Source organism: Biomphalaria glabrata, chromosome 12 (assembly GCF_947242115.1).
Source record: "Biomphalaria glabrata chromosome 12, xgBioGlab47.1, whole genome shotgun sequence".
Classification (NCBI taxonomy): domain Eukaryota; kingdom Metazoa; phylum Mollusca; class Gastropoda; family Planorbidae; genus Biomphalaria; species Biomphalaria glabrata.
In genome coordinates this window covers 25351376-25377436 of record NC_074722.1, presented here as the reverse complement: position 1 = coordinate 25377436, position 26061 = coordinate 25351376, and the positions used below count along the sequence as shown (strand labels likewise).

The window sequence follows — 26061 nt, the reverse complement described above, 5'->3', positions numbered from 1 at the left end:
GCGGCAATTAAATAGCTACTAACTGCGGTATCAGATATGTCAGTAGACTCGTTAGCGGCAATTAAATAGCTACTAACTGTGGTATCAGATATGTCCGTAGACTCATTAGCGGCAATTAAATAGCTACTAACTGTGGTATCAGATATGTCAGTAGACTCGTTAGCGGCAATTAAATAGCTACTAACTGTGGTATCAGATATGTCCGTAGACTCATTAGCGGCAATTAAATAGCTACTAACTGTGGTATCAGATATGTCCGTAGACTCATTAGCGGCAATTAAATAGCTACTAACTGTGGTATCAGATATGTCAGTAGACTCGTTAGCGGCAATTAAATAGCTACTAACTGTGGTATCAGATATGTCCGTAGACTCATTAGCGGCAATTAAATAGCTACTAACTGTGGTATCAGATATGTCAGTAGACTCGTTAGCGGCAATTAAATAGCTACTAACTGCGGTATCAGATATGTCCGTAGACTCGCTAGCGGCAATTAAATAGCTACTAACTGCGGTATCAGATATGTCCGTAGACTCATTAGCGGCAATTAAATAGCTACTAACTGCGGTATCAGATATGCCAGTAGACTCGTTAGCGGCAATTAAATAGCTACTAACTGCGGTATCAGATATGTCCGTAGACTCGCTAGCGGCAATTAAATAGCTACTAACTGCGGTATCAGATATGTCCGTAGACTCGTTAGCGGCAATTAAATAGCTACTAACTGCGGTATCAGATATGTCAGTAGACTCATTAGCGGCAATTAAATAGCTACTAACTGCGGTATCAGATATGTCAGTAGACTCGTTAGCGGCAATTAAATAGCTACTAACTGTGGTATCAGATATGTCAGTAGACTCGTTAGCGGCAATTAAATAGCTACTAACTGCGGTATCAGATATGTCAGTAGACTAGTTAGCGGCAATTAAATAGCTACTAACTGCGGTATCAGATATGTCAGTAGACTCGTTAGCGGCAATTAAATAGCTACTAACTGTGGTATCAGATATGTCAGTAGACTCGTTAGCGGCAATTAAATAGCTACTAACTGTGGTATCAGATATGTCAGTAGACTCATTAGCGGCAATTAAATAGCTACTAACTGCGGTATCAGATATGTCCGTAGACTCGTTAGCGGCAATTAAATAGCTACTAACTGTGGTATCAGATATGTCAGTAGACTCATTAGCGGCAATTAAATAGCTACTAACTGCGGTATCAGATATGTCCGTAGACTCGTTAGCGGCAATTAAATAGCTACTAACTGCGGTATCAGATATGTCAGTAGACTCGTTAGCGGCAATTAAATAGCTACTAACTGCGGTATCAGATGTGTCAGTAGACTCGTTAGCGGCAATTAAATAGCTACTAACTGCGGTATCAGATGTGTCAGTAGACTCGTTAGCGGCAATTAAATAGCTACTAACTGTGGTATCAGATATGTCAGTAGACTCGTTAGCGGCAATTAAATAGCTACTAACTGCGGTATCAGATATGTCAGTAGACTCGTTAGCGGCAATTAAATAGCTACTAACTGCGGTATCAGATATGTCAGTAGACTCGATAGCGGCAATTAAATAGCTACTAACTGTGGTATCAGATATGTCCGTAGACTCGATAGCGGCGATTAAATAGCTACTAACTGTGGTATCAGATATGTCCGTAGACTCGCTAGCGGCAATTAAATAGCTACTAACTGTGGTAACAGATATGTCCGTAGACTCGATAGCGGTAATTAAATAGCTACTAACTGTGGTATCAGATATGTCAGTAGACTCGTTAGCGGCAATTAAATAGCTACTAACTGTGGTATCAGATATGTCCGTAGACTCATTAGCGGCAATTAAATAGCTACTAACTGCGGTATCAGATATGTCAGTAGACTCGTTAGCGGCAATTAAATAGCTACTAACTGTGGTATCAGATATGTCCGTACACTCGTTAGCGGCAATTAAATAGCTACTAACTGTGGTATCAGATATGTCCGTAGACTCGTTAGCGGCAATTAAATAGCTACTAACTGTGGTATCAGATATGTCAGTAGACTCGTTAGCGGCAATTAAATAGCTACTAACTGTGGTATCAGATATGTCCGTAGACTCGTTAGCGGCAATTAAATAGCTACTAACTGCGGTATCAGATATGTCCGTAGACTCGTTAGCGGCAATTAAATAGCTACTAACTGCGGTATCAGATATGTCAGTAGACTCGTTAGCGGCAATTAAATAGCTACTAACTGCGGTATCAGATATGTCAGTAGACTCGTTAGCGGCAATTAAATAGCTACTAACTGTGGTATCAGATATGTCCGTAGACTCATTAGCGGCAATTAAATAGCTACTAACTGTGGTATCAGATATGTCAGTAGACTCGTTAGCGGCAATTAAATAGCTACTAACTGTGGTATCAGATATGTCCGTAGACTCATTAGCGGCAATTAAATAGCTACTAACTGTGGTATCAGATATGTCCGTAGACTCATTAGCGGCAATTAAATAGCTACTAACTGTGGTATCAGATATGTCAGTAGACTCGTTAGCGGCAATTAAATAGCTACTAACTGTGGTATCAGATATGTCCGTAGACTCATTAGCGGCAATTAAATAGCTACTAACTGTGGTATCAGATATGTCAGTAGACTCGTTAGCGGCAATTAAATAGCTACTAACTGCGGTATCAGATATGTCCGTAGACTCGCTAGCGGCAATTAAATAGCTACTAACTGCGGTATCAGATATGTCCGTAGACTCATTAGCGGCAATTAAATAGCTACTAACTGCGGTATCAGATATGCCAGTAGACTCGTTAGCGGCAATTAAATAGCTACTAACTGCGGTATCAGATATGTCCGTAGACTCGCTAGCGGCAATTAAATAGCTACTAACTGCGGTATCAGATATGTTCGTAGACTCGTTAGCGGCAATTAAATAGCTACTAACTGCGGTATCAGATATGTCAGTAGACTCATTAGCGGCAATTAAATAGCTACTAACTGCGGTATCAGATATGTCAGTAGACTCGTTAGCGGCAATTAAATAGCTACTAACTGTGGTATCAGATATGTCAGTAGACTCGTTAGCGGCAATTAAATAGCTACTAACTGCGGTATCAGATATGTCAGTAGACTCGTTAGCGGCAATTAAATAGCTACTAACTGCGGTATCAGATATGTCAGTAGACTCGTTAGCGGCAATTAAATAGCTACTAACTGTGGTATCAGATATGTCAGTAGACTCGTTAGCGGCAATTAAATAGCTACTAACTGTGGTATCAGATATGTCAGTAGACTCATTAGCGGCAATTAAATAGCTACTAACTGCGGTATCAGATATGTCCGTAGACTCGTTAGCGGCAATTAAATAGCTACTAACTGTGGTATCAGATATGTCAGTAGACTCATTAGCGGCAATTAAATAGCTACTAACTGCGGTATCAGATATGTCCGTAGACTCGTTAGCGGCAATTAAATAGCTACTAACTGCGGTATCAGATATGTCAGTAGACTCTTTAGCGGCAATTAAATAGCTACTAACTGCGGTATTAGATATGTCAGTAGACTCGTTAGCGGCAATTAAATAGCTACTAACTGTGGTATCAGATATGTCCGTAGACTCATTAGCGGCAATTAAATAGCTACTAACTGTGGTATCAGATATGTCAGTAGACTCGTTAGCGGCAATTAAATAGCTACTAACTGTGGTATCAGATATGTCCGTAGACTCATTAGCGGCAATTAAATAGCTACTAACTGTGGTATCAGATATGTCCGTAGACTCATTAGCGGCAATTAAATAGCTACTAACTGTGGTATCAGATATGTCAGTAGACTCGTTAGCGGCAATTAAATAGCTACTAACTGTGGTATCAGATATGTCCGTAGACTCATTAGCGGCAATTAAATAGCTACTAACTGTGGTATCAGATATGTCAGTAGACTCGTTAGCGGCAATTAAATAGCTACTAACTGCGGTATCAGATATGTCCGTAGACTCGCTAGCGGCAATTAAATAGCTACTAACTGCGGTATCAGATATGTCCGTAGACTCATTAGCGGCAATTAAATAGCTACTAACTGCGGTATCAGATATGCCAGTAGACTCGTTAGCGGCAATTAAATAGCTACTAACTGCGGTATCAGATATGTCCGTAGACTCGCTAGCGGCAATTAAATAGCTACTAACTGCGGTATCAGATATGTCCGTAGACTCGTTAGCGGCAATTAAATAGCTACTAACTGCGGTATCAGATATGTCAGTAGACTCATTAGCGGCAATTAAATAGCTACTAACTGCGGTATCAGATATGTCAGTAGACTCGTTAGCGGCAATTAAATAGCTACTAACTGTGGTATCAGATATGTCAGTAGACTCGTTAGCGGCAATTAAATAGCTACTAACTGCGGTATCAGATATGTCAGTAGACTCGTTAGCGGCAATTAAATAGCTACTAACTGCGGAATCAGATATGTCAGTAGACTCGTTAGCGGCAATTAAATAGCTACTAACTGTGGTATCAGATATGTCAGTAGACTCGTTAGCGGCAATTAAATAGCTACTAACTGTGGTATCAGATATGTCAGTAGACTCATTAGCGGCAATTAAATAGCTACTAACTGCGGTATCAGATATGTCCGTAGACTCGTTAGCGGCAATTAAATAGCTACTAACTGTGGTATCAGATATGTCAGTAGACTCATTAGCGGCAATTAAATAGCTACTAACTGCGGTATCAGATATGTCCGTAGACTCGTTAGCGGCAATTAAATAGCTACTAACTGCGGTATCAGATATGTCAGTAGACTCGTTAGCGGCAATTAAATAGCTACTAACTGCGGTATCAGATGTGTCAGTAGACTCGTTAGCGGCAATTAAATAGCTACTAACTGCGGTATCAGATGTGTCAGTAGACTCGTTAGCGGCAATTAAATAGCTACTAACTGTGGTATCAGATATGTCAGTAGACTCGTTAGCGGCAATTAAATAGCTACTAACTGCGGTATCAGATATGTCAGTAGACTCGTTAGCGGCAATTAAATAGCTACTAACTGCGGTATCAGATATGTCAGTAGACTCGATAGCGGCAATTAAATAGCTACTAACTGTGGTATCAGATATGTCCGTAGACTCGATAGCGGCAATTAAATAGCTACTAACTGTGGTATCAGATATGTCCGTAGACTCGCTAGCGGCAATTAAATAGCTACTAACTGTGGTAACAGATATGTCCGTAGACTCGATAGCGGCAATTAAATAGCTACTAACTGCGGTATCAGATATGTCAGTAGACTCGTTAGCGGCAATTAAATAGCTACTAACTGCGGTATCAGATATGTCAGTAGACTCGTTAGCGGCAATTAAATAGCTACTAACTGCGGTATCAGATATGTCCGTAGACTCATTAGCGGCAATTAAATAGCTACTAACTGCGGTATTTGATATGCCAGTAGACTCGTTAGCGGCAATTAAATAGCTACTAACTGCGGTATCAGATATGTCCGTAGACTCGCTAGCGGCAATTAAATAGCTACTAACTGCGGTATCAGATATGTTCGTAGACTCGTTAGCGGCAATTAAATAGCTACTAACTGCGGTATCAGATATGTCAGTAGACTCATTAGCGGCAATTAAATAGCTACTAACTGCGGTATCAGATATGTCAGTAGACTCGTTAGCGGCAATTAAATAGCTACTAACTGTGGTATCAGATATGTCAGTAGACTCGTTAGCGGCAATTAAATAGCTACTAACTGCGGTATCAGATATGTCAGTAGACTCGTTAGCGGCAATTAAATAGCTACTAACTGCGGTATCAGATATGTCAGTAGACTCGTTAGCGGCAATTAAATAGCTACTAACTGTGGTATCAGATATGTCAGTAGACTCGTTAGCGGCAATTAAATAGCTACTAACTGTGGTATCAGATATGTCAGTAGACTCATTAGCGGCAATTAAATAGCTACTAACTGCGGTATCAGATATGTCCGTAGACTCGTTAGCGGCAATTAAATAGCTACTAACTGTGGTATCAGATATGTCAGTAGACTCATTAGCGGCAATTAAATAGCTACTAACTGCGGTATCAGATATGTCCGTAGACTCGTTAGCGGCAATTAAATAGCTACTAACTGCGGTATCAGATATGTCAGTAGACTCTTTAGCGGCAATTAAATAGCTACTAACTGCGGTATCAGATATGTCAGTAGACTCGTTAGCGGCAATTAAATAGCTACTAACTGTGGTATCAGATATGTCCGTAGACTCATTAGCGGCAATTAAATAGCTACTAACTGTGGTATCAGATATGTCAGTAGACTCGTTAGCGGCAATTAAATAGCTACTAACTGTGGTATCAGATATGTCCGTAGACTCATTAGCGGCAATTAAATAGCTACTAACTGTGGTATCAGATATGTCCGTAGACTCATTAGCGGCAATTAAATAGCTACTAACTGTGGTATCAGATATGTCAGTAGACTCGTTAGCGGCAATTAAATAGCTACTAACTGTGGTATCAGATATGTCCGTAGACTCATTAGCGGCAATTAAATAGCTACTAACTGTGGTATCAGATATGTCAGTAGACTCGTTAGCGGCAATTAAATAGCTACTAACTGCGGTATCAGATATGTCCGTAGACTCGCTAGCGGCAATTAAATAGCTACTAACTGCGGTATCAGATATGTCCGTAGACTCATTAGCGGCAATTAAATAGCTACTAACTGCGGTATCAGATATGCCAGTAGACTCGTTAGCGGCAATTAAATAGCTACTAACTGCGGTATCAGATATGTCCGTAGACTCGCTAGCGGCAATTAAATAGCTACTAACTGCGGTATCAGATATGTCCGTAGACTCGTTAGCGGCAATTAAATAGCTACTAACTGCGGTATCAGATATGTCAGTAGACTCATTAGCGGCAATTAAATAGCTACTAACTGCGGTATCAGATATGTCAGTAGACTCGTTAGCGGCAATTAAATAGCTACTAACTGTGGTATCAGATATGTCAGTAGACTCGTTAGCGGCAATTAAATAGCTACTAACTGCGGTATCAGATATGTCAGTAGACTCGTTAGCGGCAATTAAATAGCTACTAACTGCGGAATCAGATATGTCAGTAGACTCGTTAGCGGCAATTAAATAGCTACTAACTGTGGTATCAGATATGTCAGTAGACTCGTTAGCGGCAATTAAATAGCTACTAACTGTGGTATCAGATATGTCAGTAGACTCATTAGCGGCAATTAAATAGCTACTAACTGCGGTATCAGATATGTCCGTAGACTCGTTAGCGGCAATTAAATAGCTACTAACTGTGGTATCAGATATGTCCGTAGACTCATTAGCGGCAATTAAATAGCTACTAACTGCGGTATCAGATATGTCCGTAGACTCGTTAGCGGCAATTAAATAGCTACTAACTGCGGTATCAGATATGTCAGTAGACTCGTTAGCGGCAATTAAATAGCTACTAACTGCGGTATCAGATGTGTCAGTAGACTCGTTAGCGGCAATTAAATAGCTACTAACTGCGGTATCAGATGTGTCAGTAGACTCGTTAGCGGCAATTAAATAGCTACTAACTGTGGTATCAGATATGTCAGTAGACTCGTTAGCGGCAATTAAATAGCTACTAACTGCGGTATCAGATATGTCAGTAGACTCGTTAGCGGCAATTAAATAGCTACTAACTGCGGTATCAGATATGTCAGTAGACTCGATAGCGGCAATTAAATAGCTACTAACTGTGGTATCAGATATGTCCGTAGACTCGATAGCGGCAATTAAATAGCTACTAACTGTGGTATCAGATATGTCCGTAGACTCGCTAGCGGCAATTAAATAGCTACTAACTGTGGTAACAGATATGTCCGTAGACTCGATAGCGGCAATTAAATAGCTACTAACTGCGGTATCAGATATGTCAGTAGACTCGTTAGCGGCAATTAAATAGCTACTAACTGCGGTATCAGATATGTCAGTAGACTCGTTAGCGGCAATTAAATAGCTACTAACTGCGGTATCAGATATGTCAGTAGACTCGTTAGCGGCAATTAAATAGCTACTAACTGTGGTATCAGATATGTCCGTAGACTCGTTAGCGGCAATTAAATAGCTACTAACTGTGGTATCAGATATGTCAGTAGACTCGTTAGCGGCAATTAAATAGCTACTAACTGTGGTATCAGATATGTCCGTAGACTCATTAGCGGCAATTAAATAGCTACTAACTGCGGTATCAGATATGTCAGTAGACTCGTTAGCGGCAATTAAATAGCTACTAACTGTGGTATCAGATATGTCCGTAGACTCGTTAGCGGCAATTAAATAGCTACTAACTGTGGTATCAGATATGTCCGTAGACTCGTTAGCGGCAATTAAATAGCTACTAACTGTGGTATCAGATATGTCAGTAGACTCGTTAGCGGCAATTAAATAGCTACTAACTGTGGTATCAGATATGTCCGTAGACTCGTTAGCGGCAATTAAATAGCTACTAACTGCGGTATCAGATATGTCCGTAGACTCGTTAGCGGCAATTAAATAGCTACTAACTGCGGTATCAGATATGTCAGTAGACTCGTTAGCGGCAATTAAATAGCTACTAACTGCGGTATCAGATATGTCAGTAGACTCGTTAGCGGCAATTAAATAGCTACTAACTGTGGTATCAGATATGTCCGTAGACTCATTAGCGGCAATTAAATAGCTACTAACTGTGGTATCAGATATGTCAGTAGACTCGTTAGCGGCAATTAAATAGCTACTAACTGTGGTATCAGATATGTCCGTAGACTCATTAGCGGCAATTAAATAGCTACTAACTGTGGTATCAGATATGTCCGTAGACTCATTAGCGGCAATTAAATAGCTACTAACTGTGGTATCAGATATGTCAGTAGACTCGTTAGCGGCAATTAAATAGCTACTAACTGTGGTATCAGATATGTCCGTAGACTCATTAGCGGCAATTAAATAGCTACTAACTGTGGTATCAGATATGTCAGTAGACTCGTTAGCGGCAATTAAATAGCTACTAACTGCGGTATCAGATATGTCCGTAGACTCGCTAGCGGCAATTAAATAGCTACTAACTGCGGTATCAGATATGTCCGTAGACTCATTAGCGGCAATTAAATAGCTACTAACTGCGGTATCAGATATGCCAGTAGACTCGTTAGCGGCAATTAAATAGCTACTAACTGCGGTATCAGATATGTCCGTAGACTCGCTAGCGGCAATTAAATAGCTACTAACTGCGGTATCAGATATGTCCGTAGACTCGTTAGCGGCAATTAAATAGCTACTAACTGCGGTATCAGATATGTCAGTAGACTCATTAGCGGCAATTAAATAGCTACTAACTGCGGTATCAGATATGTCAGTAGACTCGTTAGCGGCAATTAAATAGCTACTAACTGTGGTATCAGATATGTCAGTAGACTCGTTAGCGGCAATTAAATAGCTACTAACTGCGGTATCAGATATGTCAGTAGACTCGTTAGCGGCAATTAAATAGCTACTAACTGCGGTATCAGATATGTCAGTAGACTCGTTAGCGGCAATTAAATAGCTACTAACTGTGGTATCAGATATGTCAGTAGACTCGTTAGCGGCAATTAAATAGCTACTAACTGTGGTATCAGATATGTCAGTAGACTCATTAGCGGCAATTAAATAGCTACTAACTGCGGTATCAGATATGTCCGTAGACTCGTTAGCGGCAATTAAATAGCTACTAACTGTGGTATCAGATAAGTCAGTAGACTCATTAGCGGCAATTAAATAGCTACTAACTGCGGTATCAGATATGTCCGTAGACTCGTTAGCGGCAATTAAATAGCTACTAACTGCGGTATCAGATATGTCAGTAGACTCGTTAGCGGCAATTAAATAGCTACTAACTGCGGTATCAGATATGTCAGTAGACTCGTTAGCGGCAATTAAATAGCTACTAACTGTGGTATCAGATATGTCCGTAGACTTATTAGCGGCAATTAAATAGCTACTAACTGTGGTATCAGATATGTCAGTAGACTCGTTAGCGGCAATTAAATAGCTACTAACTGTGGTATCAGATATGTCCGTAGACTCATTAGCGGCAATTAAATAGCTACTAACTGTGGTATCAGATATGTCCGTAGACTCATTAGCGGCAATTAAATAGCTACTAACTGTGGTATCAGATATGTCAGTAGACTCGTTAGCGGCAATTAAATAGCTACTAACTGTGGTATCAGATATGTCCGTAGACTCATTAGCGGCAATTAAATAGCTACTAACTGTGGTATCAGATATGTCAGTAGACTCGTTAGCGGCAATTAAATAGCTACTAACTGCGGTATCAGATATGTCCGTAGACTCGCTAGCGGCAATTAAATAGCTACTAACTGCGGTATCAGATATGTCCGTAGACTCATTAGCGGCAATTAAATAGCTACTAACTGCGGTATCAGATATGCCAGTAGACTCGTTAGCGGCAATTAAATAGCTACTAACTGCGGTATCAGATATGTCCGTAGACTCGCTAGCGGCAATTAAATAGCTACTAACTGCGGTATCAGATATGTCCGTAGACTCGTTAGCGGCAATTAAATAGCTACTAACTGCGGTATCAGATATGTCAGTAGACTCATTAGCGGCAATTAAATAGCTACTAACTGCGGTATCAGATATGTCAGTAGACTCGTTAGCGGCAATTAAATAGCTACTAACTGTGGTATCAGATATGTCAGTAGACTCGTTAGCGGCAATTAAATAGCTACTAACTGCGGTATCAGATATGTCAGTAGACTCGTTAGCGGCAATTAAATAGCTACTAACTGCGGTATCAGATATGTCAGTAGACTCGTTAGCGGCAATTAAATAGCTACTAACTGTGGTATCAGATATGTCAGTAGACTCGTTAGCGGCAATTAAATAGCTACTAACTGTGGTATCAGATATGTCAGTAGACTCATTAGCGGCAATTAAATAGCTACTAACTGCGGTATCAGATATGTCCGTAGACTCGTTAGCGGCAATTAAATAGCTACTAACTGTGGTATCAGATATGTCAGTAGACTCATTAGCGGCAATTAAATAGCTACTAACTGCGGTATCAGATATGTCCGTAGACTCGTTAGCGGCAATTAAATAGCTACTAACTGCGGTATCAGATATGTCCGTAGACTCGTTAGCGGCAATTAAATAGCTACTAACTGCGGTATCAGATATGTCCGTAGACTCGTTAGCGGCAATTAAATAGCTACTAACTGCGGTATCAGATATGTCCGTAGACTCGTTAGCGGCAATTAAATAGCTACTAACTGTGGTATCAGATATGTCCGTAGACTCGCTAGCGGCAATTAAATAGCTACTAACTGCGGTATCAGATATGTCAGTAGACTCGTTAGCGGCAATTAAATAGCTACTAACTGCGGTATCAGATATGTCAGTAGACTCGTTAGCGGCAATTAAATAGCTACTAACTGCGGTATCAGATATGTCCGTAGACTCGTTAGCGGCAATTAAATAGCTACTAACTGCGGTAACAGATATGTCCGTAGACTCGTTAGCGGCAATTAAATAGCTACTAACTGCGGTAACAGATATGTCCGTAGACTCGTTAGCGGCAATTAAATAGCTACTAACTGCGGTATCAGATATGCCAGTAGACTCGTTAGCGGCAATTAAATAGCTACTAACTGTGGTAACAGATATGTCCGTAGACTCGTTAGCGGCAATTAAATAGCTACTAACTGCGGTATCAGATATGCCAGTAGACTCGTTAGCGGCAATTAAATAGCTACTAACTGCGGTATCAGATATGTCCGTAGACTCGCTAGCGGCAATTAAATAGCTACTAACTGCGGTAACAGATATGTCAGTAGACTCGTTAGCGGCATTTAAATAGCTACTAACTGCGGTATCAGATATGTCAGTAGACTCGTTAGCGGCAATTAAATAGCTACTAACTGTGGTAACAGATATGTCCGTAGACTCGTTAGCGGCAATTAAATAGCTACTAACTGCGGTATCAGATATGTCCGTAGACTCGTTAGCGGCAATTAAATAGCTACTAACTGCGGTATCAGATATGTCAGTAGACTCGTTAGCGGCAATTAAATAGCTACTAACTGCGGTATCAGATATGTCAGTAGACTCGTTAGCGGCAATTAAATAGCTACTAACTGTGGTAACAGATATGTCCGTAGACTCGTTAGCGGCAATTAAATAGCTACTAACTGCTGTATCAGATATGTCCGTAGACTCGCTAGCGGCAATTAAATAGCTACTAACTGCGGTATCAGATATGCCAGTAGACTCGTTAGCGGCAATTAAATAGCTACTAACTGCGGTATCAGATATGTCAGTAGACTCGTTAGCGGCAATTAAATAGCTACTAACTGTGGTATCAGATATGTCCGTAGACTCGCTAGCGGCAATTAAATAGCTACTAACTGCGGTATCAGATATGCCATTAGACTCGTTAGCGGCAATTAAATAGCTACTAACTGCGGTATCAGATATGTCAGTAGACTCGTTAGCGGCAATTAAATAGCTACTAACTGCGGTATCAGATATGTCAGTAGACTCGTTAGCGGCAATTAAATAGCTACTAACTGCGGTATCAGATATGCCAGTAGACTCGTTAGCGGCAATTTAAAAAAAAAACATTTCGAAATCTGTTTTATCTGTTACTTTTGAATGGAAATATTTACCAATATCTTTAACTCGCCTTGAAATTGTCAAATTGTCATTGGAAAGGTTGACAGCTTCAACAGCATTCTTCTTTTTATTGCACTTTTTTATGCATAGGCCATCGTTAAATGCTGTCATAACTCTACTTTCAATGTAAGCAAGTCTGTAGCTACCATTCCAGCCGACTTATTTTCTTGTCTGTTTTTTGTTGTTGTGTAAATATTCTCATCAATCCGCCACTCTAGGTTAGTTGCTTAATGACTGCAGCATTTTAGCTAAATAGTTTTTCAAACATAGATTTAGGTATAGATGCAATAACCTGGGAAAAACAACAACATCAACAAACAAATAACAAACCAAAAATGTCTTTTTTTTTAAATCCATATGGGTTTTTTAATTAAATAATATTTATGTGTTTCGCAGCTCCATTGGAACAACCCAAGCATACGTTCTGACCTGTTGGACAATTCTGGCTTGAGAATCTACTACACACCTAACTTGTAAGTTTTGATCGTACTAACTCCTGAACTATTTTATTCTTTGGGGGAATTGGTGCAGTTTTCATGTCAATAGTAAACGAAACTAATTCCATCTACCTAATATGTCAGTGCCACGCAATGTACTCATTAATGTTTCATGGTTTGAATGAATCAAATGTTTTCAACAAAGTATGCTTAAGAAAAAAAAATCATATTTCTATAGATCGAGTGCATATATTTCATGGTACCTAAAATAGATTTCTTGATATTTCTAGTTGGTGAAATGAAGATTAGGACGGGTATGTATACAATGGAAGACAATAAGCGAGGTCGTTCAGTTTTTTTTTTCAAGACATTCTTTTCCGTAAGTTTTTTGTTTTCAGCTTAAGTTGCTCTACTAAACTGGAGCCATCTTTTTAATGTATCTGGTAGCGTGGTGGGTGAGGGATAAAGGGAGATTGTCCTGACCCAAATTCAACACACTTTGTAATGGTAGATTGTCCTGACCCAAATTCAACACACTTTGTAATGGTAGATTGTCCTGACCCAAATTCAACCCACTTTGTAATGGTAGATTGTCCTGACCCAAATTCAACACACTTTGTAATGGTAGATTGTCCTGACCCAAATTCAACCCACTTTGTAATGGTAGATTGTCCTGACCCAAATTCAACCCACTTTGTAATGGTAGATTGTCCTGACCCAAATTCAACACACTTTGTAATGGTAGATTGTACTGACACAAATTCAACACACTTTGTAATGGTAGATTGTACTGACACAAATTCAACACACTTTGTAATGGTAGATTGTACTGACACAAATTCAACACACTTTGTAATGGTAGATTGTACTGACACAAATTCAACACACTTTGTAATGAATTAAGCACTGAAAACAAATCCTAGTCGAATAAGAAAAACAACAAATACCTAATAACCACCTCCAAACAAACATTATTTATACATTTCAATTACAACATTAAAGTCACATGGTTTAATTCAGTGTATTAAATTGTTATGAACATAATGAGAACAGGGTCGAAAACCATGTCCGCTTAGTCTGGCTTTAATACACCGAATGACTACACAACACACATTTCGTGAACACATTCTTACGGACGAGTTACAAGCACATGTAAACATAAGAACGACAACCGATACAGCATATAATTTTCATAACACCGACCCACCCCGACTCTCTGTGCATTTTCCTTTTTATATCATTTCACTACTCTAGTGTCTTCAAGACATTTTAGGATGCGAACTGTGACATCTGACCTTTTTTTTTTATCTGTACTAGCCATCTCTTAAAATAAATGTCGTCATAGTCATTTTTTTTCTTCATAGTCATTACTAGAATGACCTTTTTTTTTGAGTCTCAAATTAATTTTATACTGAAAGGACTACTCTACTTGTAACAGATACAATTACACTCAAATGTCGGTGAATAGAAAATGTTTTTTTGGTCTGTTTCGTTACTAGGAGAATTTATGATGCAGGGATTATTTTGACCGGCGTAACCAGCTTCTTTTTGCCGCCAAAACGCCAGTCCTTGACCGTGACAAGTACGTGCACATCCGGGTGTACCAGGAACAATTACCTAGGAGCAGTCAACGTCACCATGGCCTGGAACCACATGCACTACGCAGGTAAATATATCAAGTATAGAAGTACAAAGATAGGCAGTGTGGGCAGTAATGAAGTTTACTAAATGAAAGTAGTTGAAATGTTGCCGATTGTATTGTATTGTTAGTTCCGCTGACCTGATACCACAGTGGATATTTCTACTGCTGGATAACTGGACAACACAAAATGTTTGCCTTGAGCGACAATATGCCAACACTGTATAAAAACATCATCTAGTCATAGTGTTAGATCAAATAAACAGCTCATAAAACAGAGTAATGTACAAACTGTATTTCGCAGGTAAAAAGATGAGTATTGAAGTGTTGAGGAACAATGCTCACTTGCTGTATTTGACCGATGACCCAATCTACAGCTATGAAAGTCCACAAGTCTACTCCTAGTAAGTGACTTCAGTGAAATGTTTCCAAAGTTGAAATTAGGTTCATTGTTGTTTATAAAAATAAACAATGTAATAGTTTTTACTCAAACGCACATACACAAACACATGCTCACGCACACACACACACATATATATATATAATAATATAGATAGATAGATAGATAGATAGATAGATCGATAGAATAGATAGATCGATAGAATAGATAGATAGATAGATAGATAGATAGATAGATAGATAGATAGATAGATAGATAGATAGATAGATAGATAGATAGATAGATATAGATATAGATAGATTGACAGACAGACAGACAGATAGATACATATATTTTTTATATACATACATACATACATACATACATACATACATGCATACATACATACGTATATAGATATTTAGTTAGATAGATAGATAGATTCATATATTTATTTATATATCGAGAGCACCAGCAAACCCACAGGGCCCGGGTCAACACGTAATTGTTATGGAGTTATAAAAAGCTTGTGATAAAAGATAAGTCCCTTACATAAATCTCAATATTGCAAGTTTTATCTCCCCTTTTTATAAGGAAAACAAAATTTATAAATTACCCCTAGTTAAATGGTTAATGTTTTTAATGATTCGTATTGTCATCGAAAATGAAATAATTGTTGCACATTTTCAACTTGATCAGAGAATGGGAAAGGGAGACAAAAAGTGTAAAAGAGATAACTCAGACAGAGTAAGTTAATGTAAAATTTGAAATATTTTTGTTTTGGGGGATATGGAGGGGATATTTAAATGTTGCGTGACTTGAATATGAATACGGGTTCTACGGTCTTGATTGAGAGCAGACAAGCTAGCCACTGAGCTAGACAAGTACTTATCAAAATATCTACTTTTAGTTTTAAATTTTTAGGTGACGACCTAATTCTTTATACAATGCTAGTACTGTCTCTATATAAAACAAAATCAATTAATTGCGACTAAATGATGAAATAATTGGTCAATTTTTAGCGGCCGCCGAAAGGGGAAAAGACGCTATTAGTTTTGTGTGGCCTGTCTGTCCGTCCCGTTTAGATCTCAGAAACTAGAAGAGAAAATGAAAATTGGACATCATGATATTTTAGATCATTCAAAGTTCTGATGCAACGGCTACTTTTTTCTTTTCCGAAAGTGAACCATCTATTTTTAAAAACTATATATGCAAGCAGATTGTTTTTAAAAATGACACCAATTTTCTATAAAAAATTTCAGGGGAGGTAACTTTTTTAAAAAGGTCATGGACTTCTTCATTAATAACTCAAGCTTCATTCATAAATTCGCGCATTGGTACAAAAAAATTGCATCTAATGTCACAATGATAAAAGTGTCAATGGATCATTATAAAATATATTTCCATTTATTAACTAACTAATTGAATAGAATTCTGATTCAAATGTTGTTTTTAGAAAAAGAATTTTGATACGAACTTCGTTTTAGTTATAAGTTTAAAAAATAACAAACTACTTTTATAGCGCGCAGTTTTGACATATCCTCATTATAGGGGGTTACACTTGACAGTCTAAATAAGACTAAATAGAGCCATGACCTAGATATATTTATAATATATATATTATAAATGTATTGATAATTTGAAGACAATTTTAATTATTAAGGCAATAACTTATCTTCTGACACATTGGGATGCAGATTTTTTATTTATTACAATAGTATCACATTAAGAAATGAATGGATACGAACAGCATAGTACAGCATTACCCGGTAACAAAAGGCCTATTATTCATTGGCCTAGAACTTGAAATTTGAAGATCAAACGTGTAAATTAATACGACTTCTAGTCTAGATGTAGTAGATTCTATATCAAGATTATATATCTAGTTCTAGATCTAGACTTAGATCTTGAATCTAGATTTAGATCTAAAACTAGGTCTAGATATCTAGTTCTAGATCTAGACTTAGATCTTGAATCTAGATTTAGATCTAAAACTAGGTCTAGATATCTAGTTCTAGTTCTAGACTTAGATCTTGAATCTAGATTTAGATCTAAAACTAGGTCTAGATCTAGCTAGATCTATGTCTAGTTTGTATGACAAATGACAATGGGGATATTAATTTTTATTTTTATTGTAGATTATAGTAGGTCAAGAATTATTTTTTTCGTGTTACCAATTGTTCTAATTGTGTAAGAAGAATAAATCTTTTTTAGTTTCTCTTTATTACATGTAACATGTTATTAATTTTGAATGTATGGATAAAGTTAATAATTATTATTTTAAAAAATATAAGTGTACGCTAAATGAATATATGGAGATGCTGTGGCTGAGGGGTAAAGCACTTGGAACCGGATCCTGGTGAAGACTCTAGGTGGACCACTTCGGGGGCCGATTTTGAGCTTGTGTTTCCACACAACATGTCTTTGTAACCTTGTTTAAAATGTGAACACAACTGACCTAGTCTTACTCTTTATATTAATGAGGTCATTACGAGTTTTTATAATTATTATTTTGTTTTCCAGCACAGACAACCCAGTGACTCTCTTGCCCGGGGACGAGATCATTACTAAGTGTACATACGATACCTCCAATAGGAACCACTCTACAAGGCAAGGGGAAGCAACATACGATGAGATGTGTTTTGGGTTTATAACTTACTTCCCGAAGAGAAACCTGAAGACTGAATACTGCGTGACTATGGGCCCTGATGTTAAGTAATAACTTACATTAATAACTTTGTTAGGTCTACTTTACTCTTTACCTTTGTTAGGTCTACTTTACTCTTTACCTTTGATCTACTTTATTCTCGACCTTTGCTAAATTAAGACTATAATAGTATAATATGAACGGAACTGTAAACTTCATTGAATCTAACGGTATCAACAATAAGATATACATTTCATTTTTCTTTAAGTATCAAAGGCATAATTTTGCGAAACAAAACTTATTCTTATGTTTATCTCCCCCCTCTCTCTAGTTCTCCCATCCCTAATTTTGAATTGTAATTTTTATTCAGAAGCAATGCATTTTATAGGCTTTATAAATATTTCAATGCTGATACGAAATGTACTTTATTCTGCCATGTCTAACTGCTCTCCAGCTTCTACTTTATTCTGCCATGTCTAACTGCTCTCCAGCTTCTACTTTATTCTGCCATGTCTAACTGCTCTCCAGCTTCTACTTTATTCTGCCATGTCTAACTGCTCTCCAGCTTCTACTTTATTCTGCCATGTCTAACTGCTCTCCAGCTTCTACTTTATTCTGCCATGTCTAACTGCTCTCCAGCTTCTACTTTATTCTGCCATGTCTAACTGCTCTCCAGCTTCTACTTTATTCTGCCATGTCTAACTGCTCTCCAGCTTCTACTTTATTCTGCCATGTCTAACTGCTCTCCAGCTTCTGCGATGATGTTTCACCACTGAGACATGGGTGTCCAGAACTTAGGAGCTTTTTTATGCCGGGATCAGTGAACTCGTCGTCTGCTTATAAACAACTTGTTGAGAACTGTCGTCCATTTAGTCCATGCCTGGAAGAATGCCTGCAGGTGATTGTCCAGATGCAGCAGAGTAGCCAGTGCTTTCAGGGAGAGCTATTTGAATTCATTAAGGTAACTGGTATTTTTTTTTTTGGTAAGGATTATGGGTGGAAATGGAGGGCGGTGGGTTGTGGGTGAGAAAGGGGAACTAATTCACTCGGACTTTGCCCTTAACAATAAAAGTCTATCTAGTTATGGAGGTCAACGTTTGCTTTTCGTTACAACTGAACTTCATTAATAAAACGAGCAAAATATAAATTAAACAAAAATTTTAATTAAGGGAAGAATTAATATTTACTGCAATATATCTAAATACTGTTAGATTTATCCCCCCTTTTCCCTATCAAACAAAGTTAATTAATAATCACTAATTAATTCATTAACTGTTGTTTTTTTTAATTGATTCATGTTTTATTAGGAACAGTTAATAATTGTGTAAAGTTTTAAACTTGAACCCAGAATGGGAATTGGGAGAAATAACGAGTTCAAACGTGCTATACGTTTTGTAAGTACATCGCTACTGTTGGTTGTCAATCAAATGTGACAAGTCATGTTGGCTGCTTGGGCTTGTGGTCTCTTTTTTGGTCTGACTCGAGTTCGAACCCTGACCGCTGCCTTCTCCTAGCTGTCCTGCTGGAGGTTTTGGCTTAGGACATGACAATATATTTTTTAATTCAGTTACTCATGAATCATAATGTTGTTTAAAAAATTTAAGCACTATATCTGATATTGAAAGCCAACAAAATGCATATTCTGAGGTATCTACAGTGCATTTTGCTGCTATTAAAAAGTTTTATTTCAAAAACCTAATGTGCTATTCTTACTGACTTAGACCCTCCCGCGCCGTTCGGCGCATTTGCCATCAAGCTGTTTCCACAAAAATCTGTCACTGGTAATGTCTGAAGCCTCTTCCCACCTGCTCCGAAGACCTCCATGAATGTGTGGCGCCAAGTTGTACTAGGATGTCATCGCAACTCTTTTCATGCGTAATTCATTTTGTCGGAGAATAAGTCCCGCAAACCTCATGCGACGCTCTGTCACAATCTTACTAAGGGGTCGACTCCCAGTTCGTCATAGGATTTCCTTGATTTAGACCCGATCTCTATAACTGACTCCTAAAATCAGTCTTAGCCATCTTTGTTGAGCCACATTTAGTGTTTTTCAATTTCGGCAGATGACTATTCACTGCACTTTATTAATGGAGCCCCGCCACTGGCAGAAATGTGTAACCTCTCTTGAATACGCTCTTGTAATTAAATGACTGTAGTTTGCTTTAGATTTTATATCGAAAAGGGAAGTTTCATCGTCAAAATCATCTGTTAGGGGTTTTAAACTAAAAAAATCTCTGGAGTTATGGGTTTTTTAAAATTCAAAACCCCATTTAGCTACGGTCATAGAATTTAGTAACTGTAGTTTGCTTTAGAATAATATTGAAGATAGAGGTTTTTCATCTCAAAACGCACTGTAGGGCGATTTTAAACTCAAAACCATCTGGAGGGGTTTTAAACTTTAAAAAAAGTCATCTGTAGGAGAGGGTTTTAAACTCAAAACCCCTAATTGTCTTGGCTACGCTCAAATAATTTTAGTGTGTAATTTGCTTTTTTCTTACATTGAAGATGTATTTTTTAGCTTCAAACCCCGCTTGCGGGGGGTTTAAACTCAAAACCACTTTGGCTACGCTCATAGATTTCTAAGTGGTATTTTTTTATATTGAAGAGGTATTTTTTACCTTTAAACCCCACTGAAGGGGGGTTTAAACTCAAAACTGAGTCAAAACCCATTTAGCTACGCTCATAACATTTTGAGTGCGTAATTTGCGTTTTTTTTTATACCGGGTATTGAAGAGGTATTTTTTAGCTTCAAACACTACAGAAGAGGGGGGGGTTAACTCAAAACCCCTTTGGCTACGCTCATAGAATTTTGAGTGTATACTTTTCTTTTTTTATATTGAAGAAGGGGTTTATCGGAAATTTCGGAATGGGTTTAAACAAGATTACAAAGAGAGTTTGTGTTACACAAACTCAGAGGCGGCCCCCGTCGAAGTCGGATCCCTGTCGGATCTGCATATTCGCAAATAATATTCAAGAGGTGATTTAATTTTGATGTAAAATGTTTTACACGTTTCGGATGTTCCTTCAGAGTTGAAGATAATTACTTCCTAGTCCAAACCTCCCGCAGGACGACGGGGGATGTGAGCGGGCAGGGTTTGAACCCTGGGCCATCCATAAATCTGAACGACAGTCCAGCGCGCAAACCGCACGACCAGGCAGCCATCCGATGGTCAAAAGTAATAATGTTTCAAAGATTCATTTGCCGTAAATTTAAATTTAATAAAAAATAGTAGATTAGTTTTAGTATATTAAAACATTACAATATTGATCAAAACGTTTGGAAATGAAAATCTACACTTTTTTTTTACACTTTAAGTTTAGAAATTGAAATTCTACATCTTAATCTAGTCTATTTTAGTCTAAACTAGATCTAGAAATTCTAGATCTAGACTCTAAAATAATTTAGAATATAAATCCAGATCTAGATATACTGTAATAAAAATCTAGATCTAGTTTAAAAAATCTAGATTAGATCTAAATCAAGATATCATTCCTTTTTTAAACGCGAGTCACATAACGAGGCTTAATAAACATTACTATGCCGAGTTCTTTTTTCATTTCGTTTGAAGAATTTATTCCATATAACGTCAGAGGGAAAAAAAAAACACTACGTCACACTGCCTAGCTAGACTAAAAATCGCCTTCATCTATAAGAGCCATTTATCCGAGTGTTCATAGACTTTGGTGCACCGAGTGCGTTCTTTAAGCATTTCATTTAAAGAATTCATTCCATATGACGTCAAAGGAAAAAAAACACTACGTCACACGGCCTAGCTAGAATAAAAATCGCCTTCATCATTACGAGCCTTTTATCGAGTGTTCATAGACATTGGTGCACCGAGTGCGTTCTTTTAGCATTTCTTTTAAAGAATTCATTCCATATGACGTCAAAGGAAAAAAAAACACTACGTCACAAGGCCTAGCTAGATTAAAAATCACCTTCATCAACACGAGCCATTTCTCGAGTGTTCATAGACATTGGTGCACCGAGTGCGTTCTTTTAGCATTTCTTTTAAAGAATTCATTCCATATGACGTCAAAGGAAAAAAAAACCACTACGTCACACGGCTTAGTTAGACTAAAATATGTTTTCATTAATACAAGCAATTTTTTCGAGGGTTAATAGACATTGGTGCACCGAGTACGTTCTTTTAACATTACATTTAAAGAGTCCATTCATATGACGTCAAAGAAAAAAAATTCCATTACCTCACAATAGGCTAGTACCGGTACCATAAAAAAATGTCTTTATTTACACGAGATATTTAACGAGGGTTCATAGACATTGGTGCACTGAGTTCTAATAGAATTTATTTAAAAAGGATCAAAGCCGCATTGTTTTTGCGTTTTGTCTGTCAGTCGGTCTGTCCGTCATCTTGATATAAAAAAAAACAACTAAAAGTTATTAAAAATTGATTAACCTTTATTTTACGTTTCAAAACATCGCAATAATTTTTAGGTATGAACACAATCGAAAAGTTTATATAATAGATTGTTCCGGATGTTTGTATAAATAGTAAAAGAAAAAAAGAATTTCAGATAAATGTAATACCGTTAATTAAATTTTTTGGATGGTCTCGTATAAAAATTAGATGTACTACAGCCACGTGGAGAGATTTTCATACCTTACTTTGGTGTTTGGATTCTGTTTTCCTTAAAAATCGGAACATAATATCAACGATAATTAGATTTTTTAATGTTTTAGGTAGAAAGTTAAATGTACTGTAAGAGAGTAGTGAGTTAAAATATTTTTCATAAAAATCCGTAAAAACATTATTTCGTAAATGAGAAGATTATTTGTTTATTAATTAGAAGAGGGAGTTCAAACAATTATTTGGCGTTAGTAGATTTTTAAATAAATTCGGAAATTTCTGGCGACGATTTGTAAGAAACAAATTTCCGGAACTTTCTTTATTGATTACAAAACTTCTATGTTATGTTTTACAAGAAAATTAAATGTCTAAAAAGTAATTTTCAGTAATCAATTCTAGTAAATTACTTTTTTTAAAAGCCTTATGCGATTTCAAACAATCATTAGGCATAATTCATGTTTTAGAAAACAATATCCGGAACATTTTTACACTTAATGAAATATAAGTCAGTATAGAGATTTTGATTTAGCATTAATATGCTATTTACATAAAAAACGGAACAACATATTATTGATAATGTGTTTTTGCAACGTTTAAGCATGGAAATTGAATGTAATATAAGTTAGAAGAGCAAACAAACATTTGTTGGCGTTGATTAGTTTTGCACAAAAAAATCCGGAACAATCAATTTTAGATACTTAAAACTATTGAGATGTTATGGGAGGAACATTAAAGGGTAAATCAGATTTTCAATAGCTTTTAGAGTTCTAGTTTTTTAAATCTAATCGTGACGGACAGACCGACCAACAGACAAAACGCACAAAAATAAGCTTCTTTTATTCGGATGGGGGCACTAAACAAAAAATAAATAAAATCTGATTTTTAAAAAAAAGTTTAAGGAATTGGTTTAGCACCTGATCATGTTGCGACGTTACGCTACTGCACGAAAATCGCTGCATAAAAAGTCCATTTAAAAAAATGTGCGTGATATTTACATACAAAGTGCATTATTAGCCTTTATAAACAAACAGAAATGTTTTCTTTTAATTTTAGCAGCTAGTTGACCAGAAAAAACGTCTTTAACTATTATTTATATTTGTTGTAAACATTTCCTGTACATTTTTAAAATATATTTGACTTAGTGATACTGAAAATACACAAAAATTGTCCATCTTTGTTAGCATATTGTAACATTGCCTCCCTTACATTTACGTAATTGTTTTAGAATTGGTGTATTTTTATGAAAAAATCGCTTGCATAATTAATTTTATAAATTAAACGGTTTGCTTTTAGAAAACCAAAAGTAGCCGTTGCACCTAAACTTTTCAAGCCGGATTTAATGATGAAATAATATTTTTCATATCTCTTCTAGTTTTCGAGATCTGAGTGTGACAGACGGACAGACGGACATTTTGCACAAACCTAATAGCGGCTTTTTCCCCTTACGGGGGCCGCTAAAAACAAAATCTTCCTTAACTGTGCTCGTGAAATTTGGGGGATTGTCGTTTGCATTTTTTTTTGTTTTGTGTTATAGAAGAGGGGAATTTAACGGCGAAAACCCCTGGTAGGGGGGTTTTAAACTCGAACCCCCCTGGTAGGGGTTTTTAAATTACCCCCCCCTGGTAGGGGCTTTAAACTGTATAACCCCTGGTAGGGGGTTTTAAACTCAAAACCTTCTTTGCTGTGCTGGGGCAAGTGATAGTTTAGTATTAAAATCTCACCTAAAGTAAACAAAATCAAAGCAAAAAATCAGTCACTAAATTCCAATCCCCCCCCCCCCCTGGAAGATTTCATTTCGGGAGGGGGAAGGTTGAACCCCCAACCCCCCCCCCCCCGGCTACGCCCATGGTCAGTAGGTAACTTGTTGAGAAGATATTATATATGTTATTAGTGATGTTGTGTCTTTCAGAATGTAATGTTTATCAACACCGATGTTGTCTATTACCAAATGTAATGTTTATCAACACCAATGTTGTCTATTACCAAATGTAATGTTTATCAACACGCTATGTTATCAATTACCAAATGTAATGTTTATCAACACCGATGTTGTCTATTACCAAATGTAATGTTTTTCAACACGCTATGTTATCAATTACCAAAGGTAATGTTTATCAACACTGATGTTGTCTATTACAAAATGTAATGTTTATCAACACTGATGTTATCAATTACCAAATGTAATGCTAACAACACCGATGTTGTCAACTACAGAATGTAATGTTTATCAACACCGATGTTGTCAATTACAGAATGTAATGTTTATCAACACGCGATGTTATCAATTACCAAATGTAATGTTTATCAATACCGATGTTGTCTATTTCAGTATGTAATGTTTATCAACACCGATGTTGTCTATTTCAGTATGTAATGTTTATCAACACGCGATGTTATCAATTACCAAATGTAATGTTTATCAACACCGATGTTGTCTATTTCAGTATGCGATGTTGTCATCCCACGATGTTGGCCTCGACATGATGGCCAGAATAGCCTCTTGTGAGACGCAAGCCTACGCCTTGATGCACCCAACAAACTACCAACAATACACTACGAATTATCCAATCTATACCACTAAGAGGTATGATGGGACTGATGCTGGCCAAGGACCGTTCGCTGCAGCTTCATTGACCACAGCCACCACCTTCATGCTGTTATTGAGTTTGCTATTAACTGTCGTATAATTGAAGCCCAATGACAATCGCATCACATCCCCCTTTTTTTTTTCTGCTTTACATTCTATTAGTTTTTATGATTAACAAATGGATATATATTTTTTTATTGGAAAATAAACTGTTTTATGTGAATAATGTTTACCTTATATAAGTAGATCTAAGAAGTGTAGAAGAACTTTGAAGTGAGTTGCTGTTTCTTATTTGCACCTACTCACAGATATTTTGACAACAGACCATATATGCTCGATGCTTGAAACTTGTTTTCTAATTAATACAATTCCAATGTTTCGAATTGGACTTGCAAGTTTTAATAAATGACATCCGAAATGCGGATAGCCCGAAAATGCGATTTGTTTTTAAGACCATTTTAGATGTGCCAAAGAAGTAAGTGGACATTGGGCTGTGAGCCGTTCGATTGAAGGATGAATGAAACCACAAAAAAAAAAAAAAAAAAAAACGAGGAGGAGGAGGGGACTTCAAAAGTGAGTAAAGTTTTTTTTTTTTTTTTGGGGGGTGGGGGCAGGTAAGATTTAGACTACTTTAGAGGAAGGGAAAAAAAAGTCCCAGTCAAAATAAACTCATACCGACTATTTTAACCGTAGCGAAGTAGGGGTATTAAACTTTTCCTCAGTATTCCGATTTCCCAGTGCTTGTTTGCAGGGGCGGACTGGGTGTCAAAATCGGCCCGGGCATTTCTATACAATATGGTCCATAAATTTTATATTATCATATGATGGGCATCTAATTATAGGCCTGTCCTCAAAATCATTATAAGTTTGATGTATGCAGAAATATAGACGTAAAGTTGCTTTTTAATTGCTAAGTGTGTAGGCCGTAAAATGATGAAGCCTACTAGTATCACTTTTTACGGATGTAGACTATTACACTATACCGGAAAATATGCTACATTAAATTAGTATCAATATTAGTAGAGTCTGTAAAAGATATTTTTTTAAAACACGACGCTCTCTTGTATAAG

General features: G+C 37.3%; 1 protein-coding gene across 1 annotated transcript in view; it reads left to right on the top strand.

Annotated features, from left to right (window-relative positions):
- LOC106059062 (tyramine beta-hydroxylase-like) overlaps positions 1-25219 on the top strand; it is a 54818-nt gene extending 29599 nt beyond the window's left edge. Inside the window, exons 7-12 of the mRNA XM_056005858.1 lie at positions 13107-13183; positions 14647-14813; positions 15091-15190; positions 17689-17880; positions 18563-18773; positions 24849-25219. Of these exons, the coding sequence (XP_055861833.1) occupies positions 13107-13183; positions 14647-14813; positions 15091-15190; positions 17689-17880; positions 18563-18773; positions 24849-25091 (990 nt within the window). The 3' untranslated portion in view covers positions 25092-25219. The remainder of the gene's footprint in view (positions 1-13106; positions 13184-14646; positions 14814-15090; positions 15191-17688; positions 17881-18562; positions 18774-24848) is intronic.
- The last annotated feature ends 842 nt before the right edge of the window (positions 25220-26061 follow it).